We start from the raw sequence: 23,790 nt of genomic DNA on the forward strand, positions 1-23,790 counted from the left end.
TTCACATGCACTCAGCCATAATATTGGTTGTCTTTGCTTTTCAACAACTAGTAGCTGTGCTTTTAGGTGCTGTTCCTTGTGCTTGAAGGTCACTGTACAGCTGTTCTCTCCAGTATAGCCTATCACTTCTAATATCACTGGGAAAATCTTGCTCTTTACTTTGAGAGTCTTGTAATCATCCATGGATAACAGATTCACCTGGGCTCCAGTGTTAAGCTTGAATGGAATTACTGTCTCACTGGAACAACCCATTCTGTCCTACCAGCACCGGCAATCTGGAGAGAGCTTGCGTTTGCTATTTGAGTCTTCCTTTTTGCTTTGCTATTGCCTGGGGAAATGCCTTGTGCTATACCCTTCTATTTTCACAGCATGAATTGTTGTTTCTGCCCCAAGCAGCTCCTTAGCTTGAGATTGTGTTATCTCTGCTGCCCTTCACATATGCATATGTGAAGCTCAGGTCAGTATTAGCCAAAGGTGACACCTTGTTTCTGGTCACAGGAAAAGAACTTGTACCTTCAAATATAATGTTTTTACTTGGGACAAAAATACTCCTCAAATTTTGTCATCAGAATATTTCATCAACTTGAAAGCTATTATAGATTTCCAAAGCATCTTTGCCAATTACACATAGAAAGATAGACACTATCAATTTTTCATCCATGCCTCCAGCTCTGCTTGCTACTAAATATACATTGAATCGATGTTTGAAGCATTTCCTATTATCAATAAGATTGCTAGTAACTACATAGATGCAGAAGGACTTAGGTTATCCATTACGGGGATTTTCAGCATCCCTCACCTTAATCTCTTGGTGAATTCAGTGAACAATGGCAGTTTCAGGACATAACGTGCTCTCTGTCCGGCAGCTTCTCTCTTTCAGAACCTAATGTCTCTTTCTTAATCGCTCGAGGTACATTTACTCTCTGTGTTTAATCCTCACGCCAACTTCTGACGCCATGTTATGTTTGTTTTTGATCAAAGACAAGTTTAGCATGGGTAAGAATTAACACATCTTTATTTGGGACGCTCCAGCAATGGCTTCAGCCCAACACGAATGTTTGTGATCAGCTCACCAAATCACTTCTGGGCCCAGGTGAACTGTCTTCATTGCTCATTGGGAACTGAAGGCCTTTATGATGTACACACCATCATTTCAAGTCTTGAACACAAGAGATTCTGCAGCTGCTGGTAATATTGAGCAACACACACAAAATGCTGGAGGAACTTAGCAGGTCAGGCAGCGTCTATGGAAAGGAATAAACAGTTAACATTTTGAGCTGAGACCCTTCATCAGGTCTGGAAAGGAAGAGCGAAGAAGCCAAAATGAGTAGGTGGAGGAGGGGAAGAAGTAAAAGGGGCAGCTTATGGGTGAAGCCAGGTGAAAGGGAAGGTGGGTGCAGTGAGAAACTGGAAGGTGATGGATGGAAAAGGTCAAGGGCTCAAGAAGAAGGAATCTGATAGGAGAAGAGAGTGGATGGACCGTGGGAGAAAGGGAAGGAGGAGGGGTACCAGAGAGTGATGATGGGCAGGTGAGGAGAAGAGAAGGGGTAAGAGGGGAGCCAGAATGGTAATGGAAAAAGAGCGAAGGGGGCTGGGGAGAAATTACCAGAAGACTATTTATTCCCCTCCACGGATGCTGCCTGACCTGCTAAGTTCTTCCAGCATTTTGTGTGTGCTTCTCTGGATTTCTGGCATCTGCAGAATCACTTGTGTTTATTATTTAAGTAATTGGTAGGTAGTGTGGAACTTTCGGGGGCAACATGCGGCAATGTAAAATTCCCACCAGGAATCTGGAATGTAGGAGGCTGTGGATAAAGAAACAAGGCAGTGTATTGTGAGTTTACTAGCACGGTGTCCTTTACAACCTTACAGTGACCTCTAATTATGTCCTAATGTACAAAATAATGTGTCAAATGCTGAGAGCATGACTTTGTCTCTTGCAAGATCAAAGATGGTAACATCATGGTGTGTTAGAGAGTCATAGAGAAGTACAGCATAGAAACAGGCCCTTTGGCCCATCGCATCCATGCTGAAACCATTTAAACTGTGCACTCCCATTGATCTACATGAGGACCATAGCCCTCCATACCCCTATGATCTATATACCTATCCAAACTTCTCTTAAATATTGAAATTAAGCTCACATGCACCACTTCAGCTGGCAACTCATTCCACACTCTCACATTCCTTTGAGTGATGAAGTTTCCCCTCATGTTCCCCTTAAGCTTCTCACCTTTCACCCTTAACCCATGACTTCAGGTTGTAGTCCCACCCAACCTCAGTAGAAAAAGCCTGCTTGCACTTACTCTGTCTATACCCTTCATAATTGGACCCCTCATGGTTGTTTTTAATTGTTCAACATTTGAGTTGCAAAAGCTCTCCAGAAAATTGGTTAGTATAAAAATTTTTAAAGTTGTTTGTTTTAAGGTGGACAACCAAAGGAATAAAACACGCACTTCGTCTGGGACCTTGATGGGCCTCAATGTTTTCAGCCATTTTTACGTGGGAGGTTACAGCGAGTACACACCAGAACTTCTGCCAAATGGGGCTCATTTCAGAGACAGTTTCCGAGGTAACTTTTTCTCATTCTTATAGTTGAACTTTCAGATGGTTAGTATGAAATTGGAGCAATACTGGGGTACAAATAACTGTTTTGTCTTCATACAGTAACTTGATTTTTGTTTGCCTGAGAGATTTGATGGTGACTTTATTTTGATGATGTACTTTGATCAATAAAATGGAGAAAAAATGCTAAGTAATGTGTCAAAAAAACCCAAGAGATTATTTATCTCTCACCAAGGCCAAAGGTGATTTGGTTTCTTGATGCTGATTCTTTTTGAAAGCTAACGTGTAAACTTTTATTCTGAAGAATGGCATTATTGTCAGTCACTTTTAAAGTCTGAATGTTTTTTTTTGATGGGAACATAGCATCCAACTGTCACATAATGCATTCCTCAAGTTCCTTCATTTTACAACTGTTGTCATCAAACCAAATCACTGTCATTATGAAGAAATGAAAATGGAAGATGCTGAAAAATATTCAGCAGGTTAGATGGCAAGTATGAGGAGAGCAGAACAGTTTTAATATTTCAAGCATCAGTGAGTCACTCAGTAGGATGCAAGGTGAGGAAGTACAAAAGATAAAGGCACTGTTCTGGAAATGGAGAGAGCACAGGCAATGTCTCTGAGGTAGAAGCTGAGCCATGATCTTAAAGAATGATAAAACATTCTTTAATTAATGAAATGGTACCGCAGCATAAAAGCCAAGACCAAGAGGCTCCAGGACATCTTCTTCCACCAGGCCATCAGACAGATTAACTCATGCTGATTTGAGTGTACTTCTATGTTGCATTGACTGTTCTATTTATTATAAATTGCTATGGTTGCACATTGCACATTTAGATGGAGGGCGTAACGTAAAGATTTTTACTCATCATGTAGGTGAAGGATATAAGAAATAAAGTCAATTCAGGGATGAAGACAGAAGGGGTTTAGGAAAGGAATTAAGGCCTGCGGAGCTGAAGGTTTGACTGCCAGTGCTGGGGTGATGATGTCAAGGACACATGGGTGGTTAGAATGTGAGGAGAACAGAGATCTGAGGGTTTCAATGCCCATGATGGTTTCAAATGTAAACATGGATTTGACAATTGACAAATTTGGTGAAGAAAAGGCTAAGAACTACAAAAATGATGTGTTGCTTTTAGAACAGCTGATTAAAGTCAAGCAACACAGGATTACTGAGTGCACAGGACTTATTATGAGTTCAGATGTGGGCAGCAGTTATTGGCAACAGATGAATGGAGCCATTGGTAGGTCAGGTGATGTTACAAGAGTGGAAATAGATAGTCTCAGTGATGATATGGATGAAAGACACAAACTCAGCCAAGTAATACACTATTGTTAAAAGTTGGATTATTTTCAGACATTTGCCTCAGAGGCATGGAAGTTGAAAAAATGTAGCTAAAGATGGGAATGAAGAAGACTGTAGTCTTCCCAATATTTAGTTAGAGTAAGTTTCTGCTCATCCAAGCCCGGGGATCGGACAATCAGGCTGTCAATGCAGAGACAGTATAGAGGTCAAAAAATGTTTATGTTTAGTTATAACACTGAAATATACCACTCACCACAACTAATTCTTTCAAAGAGGGCAGGAGAATAGGATAGTAAATCAGCCAGGATGGAATAACGAAGCAAATTTGATGGGCTGAGTGGTCCTATTCTGCACTTAAGTCTTATGGTCTTATGTTCTAATTCAATTTATTTTCAGCGCTCTTTCTAGCTTACCTCATCTAACACCACCATATTAAATTCTTCTTCAGAATCAAAATCATATTTATTCTCACTAACATACGTAATAAAATCTGTTCTTTGTGGCAAAGATGCTGTGAAAAACATAGTCACAGTATATAAATTGTAAAAGTGCGAAAAAGGAAGAGTGAGGTAGTGCTGATGGGTTCATGATGGCAGGAAGAAAGAAGCTGTTCCTAAAATGTAGAGTATGGGTTTCAGGCTCCTGTACCTCCTCTTCAAAGGTGGTAATGTGAGGGTATGCCTCATAGTGTCCATGATAAACACAAGAGTTTCTACAGATGCTGGAAATCCAGAGCAACACAAAAGATGCCGGAGGAACTCAGCAGGTCCGGCAGCATCTATGGAGGGGAATAAGCAGTCAACATTTTGGGCTGAGACCCTTCATCAGGACCTCTTGATGAAGAGGGTCCTCGCTGATACTTATGTGAAAGTCTTTCTCTCCGTGTCTGTAGTAGCCGGTTCTGCCACAAATTAGTTAATTGGTTTATAATTAACACATGTAGCAAAGTACAGTGTAAAACCTTGTTTTGCATGTTATCCATTCAGATAATTTCATTACAACTGTACACTGAGGTAGTACAAGTTCAAATGCAGAATAAGAGAAATTGGCCAGTGCAGGCCAACAATAAGGTGCAATGCTACAAAGGGTAGATTGTGAGGTCAAGAGTCCATCTTATTGTACTAAGAGATCATCCACTATTTTTACAAGAGCGGAATAGAAAATGTCTTTGAGCCTAGTGATACATATTTTCAAGATTTTGTATCTTCTGTCCAATGGGAGGGGGAAATTAGCGAATGTGTGGGTGTGGTATTTGATTATCTTTCACTGCTTTACAAAGTTCATTTCAAAGATATTCCCTTGGCCCTTTTCCCTGATACCTTTAACCTCAACTTAATGTCTCATTTGAAAGGTAGCACCTCTGACCACAAAGCACTCCCTCAGAGAGGCAAGAGAGGCAAGAGTGGATATCAGACACTGCAAAATGATGCTGGAGAGGTAGTATTTAAGGACAAAGAAAAGGCAGATGAACTTAATATGTATTTTGTATCAGTCTACACTGTAGAAGACACTAAAGAGTATCAGAGAGCTTAAGTAAATGTACTTGTTATTACTAAGGAGAAGATGCTTGAGAAACTAAAAGTCTGAAGGTAGGTAAGTCACCTGGAACAGGTGGACTACACCCCAGGATTCTGCAAGGGGTAGCTGGAGAGATTGTGGAGGCATTAGCAATGATCTTTCAAGAATCACTAGATTCTGGTATGGTTCCAGAGGAATGAAAAATTGCAAATATCACTTTACTCTTTAAGAAGGGAGGGAAGGCAGAGGAAAGGAAATTATAGACAAGTTAGGCTGACGTCAGTAGTTGAGAAGATGCTGGAGTTCATTATTAAGGAGGAGGTTTCGATTTACTTGGAGACATGTGATAAAATGGGCCATAGTTTACATAAGGGGAAATTTTGCCTGACAGATTTGTTGGAATTCGTTGAGGAAATAGCAGGCAGGATAGACAAAGTAGAGTCAGTGGATGTTGTTTACTTGGATTATCAGAAGAGCTTTAACAAGGTGCTGGAAATGAGGCTGCTTAACTAGATAAGAGCCCATGGCATTACAGGAAATATACTAGTAGACAATAGACAATAGACAATAGGTGCAGAAGTAGACCATTTGGCCTTTCGAGCCTGCACCGCCATTTTGAGATCATGGCTGATCATCTACTATCAATACCCGGTTCCTGCCTTGTCCCCATATCCCTTGATTCCCCTATCCATAAGATACCTATCTAGTTCCTTCTTGAAAGCATCTAGAGAATTGGCCTCCACTACCATCCAAGGCAGTGCATTCCAGACCCCCACAACTCTCTGGGAGAAGAAGTTCCTCCTTAACTCTGTCCTAAATGACCCACCCCTTATTCTCAAACCATGCCCTCTGGTACTGGACTCTCCCAGCATCTGGAACATATTTCCTGCCTCTATCTTGTCCAATCCCTTAATAATCTTATATGTTTCAATCAGATCCCCTCTCAATCTCCTTAATTCCAGCGTGTACAAGCCCAGTCTCTCTAACCTCTCTGTGTAAGACAGTCCGGACATCCCAGGAATTAACCTCGTGAATCTACGCTGTACTTCCTCTACAGCCAAGATGTCTTTCCTTAACCCTGGAGACCAAAACTGTACACAATACTCCAGGTGTGGTCTCACCAGGGCTCTGTACAAGTGCAAGAGGATTTCCTTGCTCTTGTACTCAATTCCCTTTGTAATAAAGGCCAACATTCCATTAGCCTTCTTCACTGCCTGCTGCACTTGCTCATTCACCTTCAGTGACTGATGAACAAGGACTCCTAGATCTCTTTGTATTTCTCCCTTACCTAACTCTACACCGTTCAGATAATAATCTGCCTTCCTGTTCTTACTCCCAAAGTGGATAACCTCACACTTATTTACATTAAACGTCATCTGCAAAGTATCTGCCCACTCACCCAGCCTATCCAAGTCACCCTGAATTCTCCTAAAATCCTCATCACATGTCACACTGCCACCCAGCTTAGTATCATCAGCAAATTTGCTGATGTTATTCTCAATGCCTTCATCTAAATCGTTGACATAAATTGTAAACAGCTGTGGTCCCAATACCGAGCCCTGTGGCACCCCGCTAGTCACCACCTGCCATTCCGAGAAACACCCATTCACCGCTACCCTTTGCTTTCTATCTGCCAACCAGTTTTCTATCCATGTCAATGTCTTCCCCCCGATGCCCTGAGCTTTGACTTTACCCACCAATCTCCTATGTGGGACCTTATCAAATGTCTTCCGAAAATCGAGGTACACTACATCCACTGGATCTCCCCCGTCTAACTTCCTGGTTACATCCTCGAAAAACTCCAACAGTTTAGTCGAGCATGATTTACCCTTGGTTAATCCATGCTGGCTCAGCCCAATCCTATCACTGCAGTCTAGATATGCCACTATTTCATCCTTAATAATGGACTCTAGCATCTTCCCCACTACCGATGCCAGGCTGACAGGTCGATAGTTCTCTGTTTTCTCCCTCCCTCCTTTCTTAAAAAGTGGGATAACATTAGCCATTCTCCAATCCTCAGGAACTGATCCTGAATCTAAGGAACATTGGAAAATGATTACCAATGCATCCGCAATTTCCAGGGCCACCTCCTTTAGTACCCTAGGATGCAGACCATCTGGACCTGGGGATTTGTCAGCCTTCAGTCCCATCAGTCTACTCATCACCGTTTCCTTCCTAATGTCAATCTGTTTCATTTCCTCTGTTACCCTATGTCCTTGGCCCATCCATACACCTGGGAGATTGCTTGTGTCTTCCTTAGTGAAAACAGATCTAAAGTACTCATTAAATTCTTCTGCCATTTCTCTGTTTCCCATAACAATTTCACCCAATTCATTCTTCAAGGGCCCAACATTGTTCTTAACCATCTTCTTTCTCTTCACATACCTAAAAAAGCTTTTGCTATCTTCCTTTATATTCCTGGCTAGCTTGCGTTCGTACCTCATTTTTTCTCCCCGTATTGCCTTTTTAGTTAAGTTCTGTTGTTCCTTAAAAACTTCCCAATCATCTGTCCTCCCACTCACCTTAGCTCTGTCATACTTCCTTTTTTTTAATGCTATGCAATCTCTGACTTCCTTTGTCAACCACTGTGGCCCCTTTCCCCCCTTTGAATCCTTCCTACTCTGGGGGATGAACTGATTTTGCACCTTGTGCATTATTCCCAAGAATACCTGCCAATGCTGTTCCACTGTCTTTTCTGCTAGGCTATCCGTCCAGTCAACTTTGGCCAGCTCCTCCCTCATGGCTCCATAGTTTCCCCTGTTCAACTGCAACACTGACACCTCCGATCTGCCCTTATCCTTCTCAAATTGCAGATAAAAACTTATCATATTATGATCACTACCTCCTAATGGCTCCTTTACTGCAAGATCGCTTATCAAATCCTGTTCATTACATAGCACTAAATCCAGAATAGTCTTGTCCCTGGTCGGCTCTCGTACAAGCTGTTCCAAGAATGCATCCCGTAGGCACTCTACAAACTCCCTATCCTGTGGTCCAGCACCAACCTGATTCTTCCAGTTCACCTGCATGTTGAAATCCCCCATAACTACTGCGACATTACCTTTGCCACATGCCAATGTTAACTCCCTATTCAACTTGCACCCAATATCCATGCTACTGTTTGGTGGCCTGTAGACAACACCCATTTGGGTCCTTTTGCCCTTACTGTTCCTCAGTTCTATCCACACAGACTCTACTTCTCCTGACCCTATGTCCCCCCTTGCAAAGGACTGAATCTCATTCCTCACCAACAGGGCCACCCCACCCCCTCTGCCCACATTTCTGTCTCTATGATAGCACGTATACCCTTGTACATTCATTTCCCAGGTCTGATCTCCCTGCAGCCGTGTCTCCGTTATCCCAACAACATCATAGTTACCCATTCGCACCTGAGCTTCAAGCTCATCCGCCTTATTTCTGACACTTCGTGCATTCAGATATAGAATTTTTAGCCCATTTCTCCTCTCTCTGTTTGAATCGCTGCCTATTGTGCTTAACCCAACTCCCCGAACTCCCATCGGGCTATACGCCCCTAGAATTTTGTTGTCCTTCCTAAATTTACTTATTCTTTCAGCACATTTAACATCATGTTCCGTCAGACCATCCTTCTGTACATGTGTCCTCCTTATCACTTGTTCCGCCTCACCTTTCTCTACTACACACTTAATATTCCAGAACCGTGTAGTCCCCACCTGTCCTTTATTCTTCCTCTCACTATCCTCTCTCACATTCTGGATCCCCGCCCCCTGCAAATTTGGTTTAAACTCCCCCCAAGAAGCACTAGCAAACTTCCCTGCAAGAATGTTAGTACCGCTCCAGTTCAGGTATAAACCGTCCCGTCGGAACAGATCCCACCTTCCCTGGAACAAAGCCCAATTATCTACAAACCTGAAGCCCTCCCTCCTGCACCATCCTCTCAGCCACGTATTAATCTTTATAATCTTTCTGTTCCTTGCCTCACTCGCACGTGGCACAGGTAGCAATCCTGAGATTGTTACCCTGGAGGTCCTGCTCTTCAGCTTTGCACCTAACTCCCTGAACTCCCTAGGCAGGACCCCCTCACTCATTCTACCCATGTCGTTGGTCCCTACATGGACCACAACATCTGGATTCTTGCTCTCCCTCTCGAGAATAACCTGCACCCGATCTGAGATGTCTCGGACCCCGGCACCAGGGTAGCAACATACCATCCGAGACTCCTAATCTTCCCCACAAAATCTCCTATCCGCCCCCCTGACTATAGAATCCCCTATCAATACCGCTCTCTTCTCTTCCCTCCTCCCCTTCCTAGTCGAGGGTCCAACCTCAGTGCCAGAGACAGGACTATAGTATATATAGAAGATTGGCTAACTGGCAGGAGGCAAAGAGTTGGAATAAAGGAGGTCTTTTCAGGTTGGCTGGTGATGAATAGTGGTGTTCCACAGTGGTTGATGTTGCAGTATTTGTCAATGATTAGGATGATGGAATTCATTGCTTTGTGGCTATGTTTGCAGATGATACAAAGATAGGTGAAGGGGCAGGTAGAGTTGAGGAAGCAGTGGGTCTGCAAAAGGACTTGGATAAATGAGAAGAATGAGTAAAGAAATGGCAGATAGTGGAGGGAAGTGTATAATCATGCAATTTGGTAGAAGGAATAAAGGTGTAGACTTTTTTCTAAATGAGGAGAAAATTCAAAAATCATAGGTGCAAAGGGACTTGGGAGTCCACGTGCAGGATTCCCTAAAGCAGGGGCGGTCAACCTTTTACATTCCATGCATTATTTTTTTCGTGCACGAGTTCAGATGCGCCATAAAACTCTTGTACCCCCATTCAATTCTGGTAAAAATATGTTAATATAGGCATATTTAGCATTTTACATGATATATTGATTTAATATAAAAACAAGATAAACATTACTTACCTTAATGAGACTTTTAACAAATATATTTTGTCTTCTTTTGATTTCTTCCTTTTTCCTAATCACATATTCTTTCTGTAACTCAGACCCAAGCACTAACTTCAGTTTTCCTTCTATTTCAGTATGATGTTGTGTTTTATAGTGTCTATTAAGATTATGTCTTCTATTATGTAAGAAAGTGTTTTCACAAACAATGTACAATGGTTTTCCTGACGGACCCACTATAAATAAGAACTCATTTTCCAACTGTTCATTGAATTCACGCTTACTGTCACTTTCTGCTTTTCTTTTGCTCATTTTCTTTTGCGCTGTGATGGGTAACTGAATGTAAAAACAAGGCTTAATTTTCGAAAAAGTACAAAACTGCAAATGTTCACAAAGGACGAACAAAGCACAACTCCGTAGCGCACGAGTGGCAATTGTAAACTGACTGGCAAAAACCTGCGACGCACTGCTGGTGCAGATGCCTGGCACCTCAGGATCAAACAATTATCAAATGTGTATTGAACAGTTATGTAACGACTGCAGAGTAAAAGTCCTTCTTTCCTAGTCTGACTCATTGAACATTTTTTTAATTGAAAACAGATTAATGTGAAAGATAACATTTGCCAAAAGATGTGCACGAAATAATAAAATCGCTAAAAATAATTGCTAAGTTTTAAATTTATTCTCAGTAAAACCCATTTTTAGCTCTAAACTACTTGAATTCCTGTTATAGATTTTTTTTAACAAATCAGTTTTTGGTTAATACTTTTTGCATGAGTAGGCTTACTTTTTTATTATTATCACCGGGGGCAATGTGCCACTTCTGGCACATGCGCCATAGGTTGGCCATCCCTGCCCTAAGGGTTAACTTGCAGGTTGAGTCAATGGTAAGGAAGGCAAATGCAATTTTAACATTCATTTTGAGATGACTAGAATATAAGTGCAAGGATGTCATGCTGAGGCTTTATAAGACATTGGTCAGACCACACTTGGAGTACTGTAAGCAGTACTTAGAAAAGATGTGCTAGCTTGGAGATGGTCCAGGGGAGGTTCACGAGATTGATTCTGGAAATGAAAGTGTTAATATATGACAAGTGTTTGATGGCTCGGGGTCTGTACTATTAGAGTTTAATAGAATGAGGAGGGATTTCATTGAAACCTATGAAATATTGAAAGTCCTAGTCTGAGTGGATGTGGAGAGGATGTTTCCTATGGTGGGGGAGTCTAGGACCAGAGGGCACAGCATCACAATAGAGGAATGTCCATTTAGAACAGAGATGAGAAGGAATTTCTTCAGCCAAAGGATAGTGAATCTGTGAAATGCATTGCCACAGACAGCTGTGAAGGTCAAGTCATTGAGTATATTTAAAGTGAAGGTTGATAGCTTCTTAATTAGTCAGGGCATCAAAGTTTACTGGGAGAAAGCAGGAGAATAAGATTGAGAAGGATAATAAATCATCCATGATGGGATGATGGAGTAGATTTGATGGGCTGAATAGTCTAACTCTGCTCCTATGTCTTTGCGGTCATATAGTCTTATGTTCTCTGTTTAAGGTTGCTTCCTATAAATTCTGATGAAGTGTCTCGGCCCAAAACATTGACACTTTATAAGTAGACCTGCTGTGTTCCTCAGTATTTTCTGTGCATTACTCTGTATTTCCAGCTTCTGCAGAATCTTTTGTGTTCTCATATTATATAAAGAGATTTGAACCTGGTTTTGAGGTTCACAATTGCAAATATATCTTCACAATCAGAATCAGGGGTAGTATCACTCACATATGTCGTGAAATTTGTAGTTGCTCTTCATCTACAACAGAAAAATCAGACAGAAAAATGACTGATAATTACAAAAGTAATTAAATAATGTAACAGATGAATAATATTACACTTTGTATTTTATGGGTTCATGGACCATTCATAAATCTGATAGCAGAGATGAAGACATTGTTCTTTAAAACATTGAGTGTGTGTCTTCAGGCTCCTGTAGCTCGTCCATGATGCTAGTAATGAGAAGAAGGCATCTCCAGGATGGTGAGGGTCTTCAATCAAGGATGCAGCTGTCTTGAGGCACTGCCTTGGAAGATTTCCTGGATATTGCAAGCAAAATATATCTTGTACTACAGTGGTTCCTTAACAGATAAAACTGCCCAAAGCCTTTAATTATGAGAAAGAGATTGATTTATTTTGCACTGTGTATTGTAGGTTGCATTTATGAGTTACTGGTTCGAACGGGCAAGCATGGAAGATTTAGGATGCCTGGGACTCCAGAGGGACGTCCGGATGCTGGGCGGAATGTGGGCCAGTGTGGAGTTTCATCGTGTAGTCGGATGAAGTGTAGGAATGGAGGTAGATGTGTGGAAAAATCTTCCTCAGTCTAGTAAGTATACAATTATACCAAGCAGTTGTTTGAAATATGAAAAATACTTCAATATTCATCTGTCATCGTTCAAACTGTCCACAGGTTTCTGGTGGTCTAAGACAATCACCACACTAGTGCACGGTCTTGGTCTGTTTTAGAGCCATTTTATTTTAAGCATTTTTTTTACAAAAGGATGCTGGAAGCACTCAGTGGGTCAGGCAACATTCATGGGGAGACTCAACATTTTGAGTGAAGTGATCTTCATCAGAACTCCAAAGATGATAATACAAGCACAAATTTAAGTGCAGACAAGGAAGATAAGAAGGACAGAGAAAATGTCTGTGAAATGACAGAGATCTAAGTTGTCAAGGCAGGTTAGGGACACACACTCACTCTACATAGAAACAGACTCTTTGACCCACTGAGTCCACAACAACCATCAAGCACCTATTCACCTAAATCCTGCATTATTCTCCCCATGTTTCCATCAGTTCTCCCCAGAATCTAGTTTCTTGATTAGTAAGGGCGTCAAAGGTTACAGGGAGAAGGCAGGAGAATCGGTTGAGATAAATCAGCCATGATGGAATGGCAGAGCAGACTCAATGGGCTGAATGGCCTAATTCTACTCTTATGTCTTATAGTTTATGGTCCATAACCCATCTACACACTAGGGTCAATAATAATGGCCAATTAACCTAACAGCCCACATGAGCTTATATAAAATGTAAAATTAGAGGTTAAATTATGGATTTTTAATCAAATATGCATGTACATGAATAGCAGCATGTATTTACAATATAAACAGTTTTATAAAAGCTCTTTTTTAGTATTTACATTGCATTGACTGAGGTAATAGTTAGAGGGGATTGGGGCTAACTAGAATGGTTGATCAGATTAACTGCCTAGGGAAAGAAACTTTTAAAATGGGTGAAGTTTTTCTTTTAATAGTGCTATAGTGCTTTCCAAAAGGGAATTATTGGAAGAGGCAGTTTGCTGGGTGAGTACAGTGCACAATGCTTTTTTTTCCCCTGCCTGCTTCTTTGTCCTGGACACATGCAAGTCCTGCAGTGATGGTAGACTGCAGACAATGACCTTACTGCTGACCTGATTATTTATTTGTTTCCATGAATGAGAGGCTCCATTTGAATGTTATGTACTCAACAGCACACATTTACCAATGCAGCAACACTGTGAGTCATCTGGGTAAGAAGCTTTTAAAGAATCCAAAAAGACCAACTGCCAACATTTGTTGAAAAAGGCAAAAAATTACACCTCATTTTTCAGCCTTGTCTTTTTTTTTGCAGGACTGTTATGTGATGACTTGGCTGAGTTGTTCAAAGTAAATTTGTTGTCAACGTACATGTATGTCACCAATACTACCCTCAGCTGGTCGGTGGCATAGTGGCATCTGCTCCAAACTTCCAAGGCGAGTGGTCCTGGGTTTGAATCCGGCCAGATCCTTGCACACTTACATATCTGTGGTCGGGTTGAGCATTGAGCTATCAACTCAGCCTCATAAAAAACAGACAAAAAATGGTAAAGAAACAGCAAGGTTGTGGCCTAATGTGCCACAAGGTGCAGAAAGGGACAACAACAGCACGTACTACCCTGAGATGTCTTTCCTTGTGGGCATTCACAGTAAATTCAAAGAAACACAATAGAATGAATGAAAAACTACATACAACAAATCCAGACAAGAAACCCATGTGCAAAAGACAACAAGTTGTGTAAATACAAAAATAATACAATAAATAAATAAGTATTGAGAACTTGAGTTATAGAGTCCTTGAAAGTGAATCCATAGGTTGTATAATAACAATTACAGCACAGAAACAGGCCATCTCAGCCCTTCTAGTCCATGCCGAACGCTTACTCTCATCTAATCCCACCTGCCTGCACTCAGCCCATAACCCTCCATTCCTTTCCTGTCCATATACCTATCCAATTTTTTTTTTAAAGACAAAATCAAACCTGCCTCTACCACTTCTGCTGGATGCTCGTTTCACACAGCTACCACTCTCTGAGTAAAGAAGTTGCCCCTCGTGTTACCCCTAAACTTTTTCCCCTTAACTCTCAATTCATGTCCTCTTGTTTGAATCTCCCCTACTCTCAATGGAAAAAGTCTATCCACGTCAACTCTATCTATCCCCCTCATAATTTTAAATACCTCTATCAAGTCCCCCCTCAACCTTCTATGCTCCAAACAATAAAGACCTAACTTGTTCAACCTTTCTCTGTAACTTAGGTGCTGAAACCCAGGTAACATCCTAGTAAATCTCCTCTGTACTCTCTCTAATTTGTTGACATCTTTCCTATAATTCGGTGACCAGAACTGTACACAATACTCCAAATTTGGCCTCACCAATGCCTTGTACAATTTTAACATTACATCCCAACTCCTATACTCAGTGCTCTGATTTATACCAAAAGCTTTCCTCACCACCCTATCCACATGAGATTCCACCTTCAGTGAACTATGCACCATTATTCCTAGATCAATCTGCTCTACTGCATTCCACAATGTCCTACCATTTACCATGTATGTCCTATTTTGATTATTCCTACCAAAATGTAGCACCTCACACTTCTCAGCATTAAACTCCATCTGCCATCTTTCAGCCCACTCTTCTAACTGGCCTAAATCTCTCTACAAGCTTTGAAAACCTACTTCATTATCCACAACGCCACCTAACTTAGTATCATCTGCATACTTACTAATCCAATTTACCAATTTACCAATTAATGTAAATTTACCAATTTACATTAATCATCCAGATCATTAATGCATATGACAAACAACATTGGACCCAATACAGATCCCTGAGGCACACCACTAGTCATCGGCCTCCAACCTGACAAACAGTTATCCACCACTACTCTCTGGCATCTCCCATCCAGCCACTGTTGAACCCATTTTACTACTTCAATATTAATACCTAATGATTGAACCTTCCTAACTAACCTTCCATGCAGAACCTTGGCAAGGGCCTTACTGAAGTCCATATAGACAACATCCACTGCTTTACCCTCATCAACTTACCTAGTAACCGCTTCAAAAAATTCAATAAGATTTGTCAAACATGACCTTCCATGCACAAATCCATGTTGACTGTTCCTAATCAGACCCTGTCTATCCAGATAATTATATATACCATCTCTAAGAATACTTTCCATTAATTTACCCACCACTGACGTCAAACTTACAGGCCGATAATTGCTAGGTTTACTCTTAGAACCCTTTTCAAACAATGGAACCACATGAGCAATACGCCAATCCTCCAGCACCATCCCCATTTCTAATGACATTTGAAATATTTCTGTCAGAGCCCCAGCTATTTCTACACTAACTTCCCTCAAGGTCCTAGGGAATATCTTGTCAGGACCTGGAGACTTATCCACTTTTATATTCTTTAAAATCTCTAGTACTTCCTCTTCTTTAGTTTCCATAACTACCCTACTTGTTTCCCTTACCTTACACAATTCAATATCCTTCTCCTTGGTGAATATCAATGAAAAGAAATTGTTCAAAATCTTCCCCATCTCTTTTGGATCCACACATAGCTGTTCGCTTTGATTCTCTAAGGGACTAATTTTATCCCTCACTATCCTTTTGCTATTAATATACCTGTCGAAACCCTTTGAATTTATTTTCACCTTACTTGACAAAACAAACTCATATCTTCTTTTAGCTTTTCTAATTTCTTTCTTAAGATTCTTTTTATGTTCTTTATATTCCTTGAGCACCTCATTTACTCCATGCTGCCTATATTTATTGTAGATCTCTCTCTTTTTCCGAACCAAGTTTCCAATAACCCTTGAAAACCATGGTTCTCTCAAACTTTTAACCTTTCCTTTCAACCTAACAGGAACATAAAAATTCTGTACCCTCAAAATTTCACCTTTAAATGACCTCCATTTCTCTATTACATCCTTCCCATAAAACAAATTGTCCCAATCCACTCCTTCTAAATCCTTTTGCATCTCCTCAAAGTTAGCCTTTCTCCAATCAAAAATCTCAACCCTCAGTGCAGTCCTATCCTTCTCCATAATTAAATTGAAACTAATGGTATTGTGATCCCTGGACCCGAAGTGCTCCCCAATACATACCTCTGTCACCTGCTTATCTCATTCCCTAACAGGAGATCCAACACTGCCCCTTCTCTAGTTGGTGCCTCTATGTATTGTTGCAAAAAACAATCCTGCACACATTTTACAAACTCCAAACCATCCAGCCCTTTTACAGAATGGGCTTCCCAGTCTACGTGTGGAAAATTAGAATCTCCCACAATCACAACCTTGTGCTTACCACAAATATCTGCTATCTCCTTACAAATTTGCTCCTCCAATTCTTGTTCCGCATTAGGTGGTCTACAATACACCCCTATAAGTGTTACTACACCTTTTCCATTCCTCAATTCCACCCAAATAGTCTCCCTAGACAAGCCCTCTAATCTATCCTGCCAGAGCACCGCTGTAATATTTTCTCAGACGAGCAATGCAACACCTCCCACTCTTGTCCCTCCGATTCTATCACACCTGAAGCAACGAAATCCAGGAATATTTAGTTGCCAATCACACCCCTCCTGCAACCATGTTTCACTAATAGCTACAACATCATATTTCCAGGCATCAATCCATGCTCTAAGCTCATCCACCTTTCTTACAATGTACCTAGCATTAAAATAGATACATTTAAGAAACTCTCCACCTCTTCCTCTCTGTTTATCCCTAACAGTGCAAACAACTTTATTATCTTTTTCTTCCTTCTCCCCTACATCTTCGGTCTGAACGCTCCCCTTCTCTATCATCTGCCTATCCTCCCTCACACACTGTCTACTAGCTTTCTCTATTTGTGAACTAACCTCCTCTCCCCTAGTCTCTTCAAATTGATTCCCACCCCTCAACCATTCTAGTTTAAAGTCTCCCCAGTAGCCTTAGCAAATCTCCCCGCCAGGATATTGGTCCCCCTAGGATTCAAGTGTAACCCGTCCTTTTTGTACATTTCACACCTACCCCAAAAGAGGTCCCAATGATCCAGAAACTTGAAGCCCTGCCCCCTGCTCCAATCCCTCAGCCATTCATTTATCCTCCACCTCATTCCATTCCTACTCTCACTGTCACATGGCACAGGCAGTAATCCTGAGATTACTACCTTTGCAGTCCTTCTTCTCAACCTCCTTCCTAACTCCCTATATTCTCCTTTCAGGACCTCTTCCCTTTTCCTACCTATGTCATTGGTACCTAGATAGATAGATAGATAGATACTTTATTCATCCCCATGGGGAAATTCAACTTTTTTCCAATGTCCCATACACTTGTTGTAGCAAAACTAATTACATACAATACTTAACTCAGTAAAAAAATATGATATGCATCTAAATCACTATCTCAAAAAGCATTAATAATAGCTTTTAAAAAGTTCTTAAGTCCTGGCGGTAGAATTGTAAAGCCTAATGGCATTGGGTACCTATATGTACCACGACCTCTGGCTCCTCACCCTCCCACTTCAGGATATCTTGAACGCAGTCAGAAATGAGGCCTCTGGCACCAATGAGGCAAACTACCATCCGGGTCTCCTGATGGCGTCCACAGACTCGCCTCTCTGACCCCCGATCGAGTCCCCTATTACTTCCTCCTCCTTTCCCTACCCTTCTGAGCTACTGAGCTCAGTGTTGGGGTGATCGGGTTCAGGAGCCTGATGATTGAGCATGTTAACTGTTCCCGAACTGGTGGTGTGGGACCTGAGGCTCCTTTACCTCCTTCCCGATGGCAGCAGCGAGAAGAGAGCGTGGCCTGGACGGTGGGGTGGGGGGTCCTTGGTGATGGATGATTGTTTCCTGTGACAGCGCTGCTTGTAGATATGCTCAATGATGAGGAGGACTTTTCCTGTGATGGACTGGGTTGTATCTCCTCCATCTTGGCATTGCTGTAAGTGAAGATGCAATTTAAAAACACACTTTGCCAGTAAACTTATTTAAGGTGCTTGCAGGAGTAAATGTGTTGCCCTAGTTGGCTAAGAGGGTTCTGCTTCCAAGCTTGTGACAGCCAAGTTTAATGACAAGCAGAAAACTCTCTTGTGTTGCTGTTTCAATGCAACAGTATCATTGTATAAATCTGAAAATTTGAAATGTGCTTTGGTGTAGAATTGGGCTCATCTGAGCCATTTAGTGATGATGCCACATATAACCATATAACAATTACAGCAGAGAAACAGGCCATCTCAGCCCTTCTAGTCCATGCCGAACGCTTACTCTCACCTCGTCCCACCTACCTGCACTCATCCCATAACCCTCCATTTCTATCCTGTCCATATACCTATCCAATTTTTTTAAGATGACAAAATCAAACCTGCCTCTACCACTTCTACTGGAAGCTCGTTCCACACAGCTACCGCTCTCTGAGTAAAGAAGTTCCCCCTCGTGTTACCCCTAAACTTATGCCCCTTAACTGTCAACTCAAACTCTCAACATGGTGATACATAGTTCAGTAAGAAATTATCTATGAACACAAGAGACTGAACAGATGTTGCAAACCTTGACCAACACACACAGTGCTGGAGGAACTCAGCAGGTCAGGAGGCATCTATGGGAGGGGTGAAAGCAGTCAACGTTTTGGGCTGAGACCTATCATCAGGACTGTTCACACTGAGTGACCAGCTGACATAAATGCTAGCCCAAATCATACCCCACAAACATTATTAGAGGGCATCTTGCATACCCTTCTCCTTCAATGGATTAGTTGACCAGTCACCCACTACATGTACTCAGCAGCTTGTATTTACCAGCAGCACCTCAAATCATAACTAACTCTTATTGGCTCACATTCTTCCCTGGCCCCTCTTTCAGTCCTGCAGCCTGCCCCTAGCCCTGCCTTCCTCCAGTTCTGACTATTAAAGCATCTGCCTTCACTATCTAGGTCCTAAACTTCAGGGTTCCCTCTCAGCCAGAATATTATTAGTAACTGTTCAGTGGCCAAGCCGCTGAACACCTGACCTTACGTGGTTCAGTCCCTAATGTTATTTGCATCACCCTTGCAGAACCCTTTACTACATCATGATTGGTATAGAAATGCATTTTCGTTTGAGTTTCCACTTCTTTCTTCAAGATGCTTCGGTGATGGAGAGATCTAAGTTTCCAAGCCAGAATTTCATTACGTAGTGCATAGGCACTGCCCATTCCCTTCTGTGCCCTGTGCCTTAGAGCAGAATGTTTATAGGCCTCATTGCACATGTTAGTAGAATGCCATGCAAATTTTTACATCTCTCAGAGAGTATTCTCTGGTCTCGGTTAATCGTTTCATCCAAAAGACATTGTTTCTAACCGTGGTAGTTCTAAGAGATGTAATCAATAGTAGTCTGTTTGGCCCCTCAGGTCTGCTCTGCCATTCCATTAGATCATGGCTGATCTGAGGTTTGGGCTCAAGTCTACATGTGATATTCATCCAGTTCTGTACCGGAGTCTGAGCCTAGAGTTCATGCTTAAGTCATTGCATTCTGACTTCTTGATTGTTAACTTGCTGACTTGGAGATAAGAGGGCTACCCACCCAGCCGTGCTTAAGGATTATTGTATATGGCTTCACTTCATAGTCTATGAGATACCTTATTCGTAGTTTCAGGAAGGGTCCCACACACACAATGCTGAGGAAACTCAGCAAGTCAGTCTGCATCTGTGGAGTCATAGAATCATGGAGAAGTTCAGAACATAAACAGGCCCTTGAGCCCATCTCGTCTATTCTAAACTATTATTTTACCTAGACCATTGACCTGCACTGAACCTTAGCCCTCCAAGCCCCTCCCACCTATGAAACTATCTAAATCTCACTTAAATATTATAACCAAACTCACATCCACCACTTTCTCTGGCAGTTTGTTGCACAGACACACCAGCCTCTGAGTGAAGAAGTTACCCCTCAGGATCCCCTTAAATATTTCACCTTTCACCCTTAACCTATGACCTCTAGTTCTAGTCTTACCCTACCTTAATGGAAAAAGCCTGTCTGCACTTACCCTATCTATACCCTTTATAATTTTGTAAGACTCTATCAAATCTCCCCTCATTCTCCTCTGATCGAGGGAAAAAGTCCTAACTGATTCAATCTTTCCCTATAACTTAGGTCTTCAATTCCTGGGAATAAGCGGTTGGCTTTTCGAGCCGAGGCCTTCATCAGGACAGTGTGTGCATTGTTTTTGCACCATCTTCCATGTGTTGCTCAGCACTTCCAGCATCTGCAGAATCTCTGTGTTTTCATTGCATTCTGACACAGAAAGGCAATTTGACCGATACATTTTACTGCAAGTACAGCTTGTTCCATGTCCCTGAATTGTTGTAGTGAGGGTGAGGGTGCAGATGAGATTCACCAAGATGTTTCCTAGGACGAAGTTTTTCAGTTATGAGGTGAGACCGGAAAGGCTGGATTGGATTTCCTTGGACCACAGGAGGCTGAAGGGAGGGTGGTGTGTGTACAGAATTGATGTATTCAGACAAAACTAAAAATGATGCATTTATGATAGATACAGGCAACACCCACCATCCCCCTTCTCCATCCATGTTATGTACGCCCAATTTATGTACATCCTATACATAGTGTTTGAGAGATCGGAGGGATTGATTTACAAGACGCTACAGGGCTGCAGTTCTGCTGCTTGGGAACTCAGTCCATGGTAACATCTGACCGGTTGAGTTAAACAGCCTGATTTACCTGCATGATGCCTTTGGCTGGCCTGTGCATTTTTGACTTGTAACCATTCAACTTTCAAACAGTTCTCAGGAACAGAACCTTCTCCAAGCAGAGGAAGACCTATAGAACGGGGCTTCCTTGTGTTACAGAGGCATCTGAAATGGGAGGGTTTAGGCTCAGAAGTACTTGTTTAGAGGAGATGTGAGGAATAATGTCTTTTCCCAGGGAGTGGTTGGAATCTGGAATGCAATATTGAGTAGCTGGTGGATTCAGGTAATCTCACATCAAAAATAAATCTAAATGAGTAATTGAATTGCCAGCTCATGGAACATTATTGCCCTAGAGTTGATAAATAGAATTAGTATAGACAGGGGCATGATGGTTAACCTGGACATGATGGGCAGAAGGGCATACTTCTGTTCTGCAATAAAATCTACATGTGGTCTTTAATGGTCCAAAGATTGTCTTTAGTAACCAAATCTAAAGCTTGGTCTGAAGCTTTGGTGCTTTTTTCTCCCCCTGAAAACAGCTGTCAGTGCCGCCCAGGGTGGAAGGGAGCCTTCTGCACGGAGACCGTCAATATGTGTGACCCTGAGCATGAGCCTCCCCACCAGTGTGCCGCAGGAGCTGTCTGTGTCCCCTTACCTGGAGGCTACACTTGCCGGTGCCCTTTGGGCACCACAGGACTCTACTGCAAGAAAGGTATGCCTGCACAACACACACCTACCTTACCACTTGTCACTGTTGAAATGCACTCGTTAATGCCAGGCATTATCGTTTACTCTGGGAGTGCTGTTCTGTCAGAAATAGTATTTCTTTACTTTAATGTTGATCTGCCTTCTAGAAAACATAGAAAACCCACAGCACAATACAGGCCCTTTGGCCCACAAAGCTATGCTGAACATGCCCTTAACTTAGAAATTACCTAGGGTTACCTATATCCCTCTATTTTACTAAGCTCCATGTATCTATCCAATAGTCTCTTAAAAGACCCTTTCGTTTCCACCTTCACCACCGTCGCCAGCAGCCCATTCCATGCACCCACCATTCTCTGCATGAAAAACTTACCCCAACATCTCCTCTGTACCTACTTCCAAGAAACTTAAAACTAAGCCCTCTCGTGCTAGCCTTTTCAGCCCTGGGGAAAAAGCTTCTGACCACCCATACGATCAATGCCTCTCATCATCTTGTACGCCTCTATCCATCGCTCCAAGGAGAAAAGGCTGAGTTCACTCAACCTATTCTCATTAGGCATGCTCCCCAATCCAGGCAACATCCTTGTAAATCTCCTCTGCACCCTTTCTATGGTTTCCACATCCTTCCTGTAGTGAGGCGACCAGAACTGAGCACAGTACTCCAAGAGGGGTCTAACCAGGGTCCTATATAGCTGTAACATTACCTCTCAGCTCTTAAATTCAATCCCACGATTGATGAAGGCCAATGCACCGTATGCCTTCTTAACCACAGAGTCAACCTCTGCAACAGCTTTGAGTGTCCTATGGCCTCGGACCCCTAGATCCCTCTGATCCTGAACACTACCAAGAGTCTTTCCATTAATACTATGTTCTGCCATCATAATTGACCTACCAAAGTGAACCACCTCGCACTTATATGGGTTGAACTCCATCTGCCACTTCTCAGCCCAGTTTTGCAACCTCTCAATTTCCCGCTGTAAACTCTGATAGGCCCCCACACTATCCACAACAGCCTCAACCTTTGTGTCATCAGTAAATTTACTAACCCATCCCTCTACTTCCTCATCCAGGTCATTTATCAAAATCAGGAAGGGTAGGGGTCCCAGAACAGATCCCTGAGTCACACCACTGGTCACCAACCTCCATGCAGAATATGACTCGTCTACAACCACTCTTTGCCTTCTTTGGGCAAGCCAGTTCTGGATCCAAAAGGCAATGTCCCCTTGGATCCCATGCCTCCTTACTTTCTCAATAAGCCTTGCATGGGGGACCTAATCAACTGCCTTGCTGAAATCCATATACACTACATCTACTGCTCTACCTTCATCGATGTGTTTAGTCACATCCTCAAAAAATTCAATCAGGCTCGTAAGGCACGACCTGCCATGCTGACTATTCCTAATCATATTGTGCCTCTCCAAATGCTCATAAATCCTGCCTGTCAGGATCTTCTCCATCAACTTACCAACCACTGAAGTAAGCCTCACTGGTCTATAATTTCCTGGGCTATCTGTACACCTTTCTTGAATAAGGGAACAATATCTGCAACCCTCCAATCCTCCCAAACTTCTCCCATCCCCTATGATGATGCAAAGATCATTGCCAGAGGCTCAGTAATCTCCTCCCTCACCTCCCACAGCAGCCTGGGGTACATCTGCTCCGGTCCCATTGACTTATCCAATTTGATGCTTTCCAAAAGCTCCAGCACATCCTCTTCCTTAATATCCAAGCTTTTCAGTCCTCTGTAAGTCATCCCTACAATCGCCAAGATCCTTTTCCGTAGTGAAT

General features: G+C 42.1%; 1 protein-coding gene across 1 annotated transcript in view; it reads left to right on the forward strand.

Moving 5' to 3' along the window:
- Positions 1-23,790, forward strand: part of eys (eyes shut homolog) — a 1,854,977-nt gene that overhangs the window by 1,808,083 nt on the left and 23,104 nt on the right. Inside the window, exons 45-47 of the mRNA XM_073056513.1 lie at positions 2,428-2,572; positions 12,474-12,648; positions 21,837-22,009. Coding sequence (XP_072912614.1) covers positions 2,428-2,572; positions 12,474-12,648; positions 21,837-22,009 — 493 coding nt within the window. The remainder of the gene's footprint in view (positions 1-2,427; positions 2,573-12,473; positions 12,649-21,836; positions 22,010-23,790) is intronic.

This window comes from Hemitrygon akajei, chromosome 9 (assembly GCF_048418815.1).
Source record: "Hemitrygon akajei chromosome 9, sHemAka1.3, whole genome shotgun sequence".
NCBI classification, from domain to species: Eukaryota; Metazoa; Chordata; class Chondrichthyes; order Myliobatiformes; family Dasyatidae; genus Hemitrygon; species Hemitrygon akajei.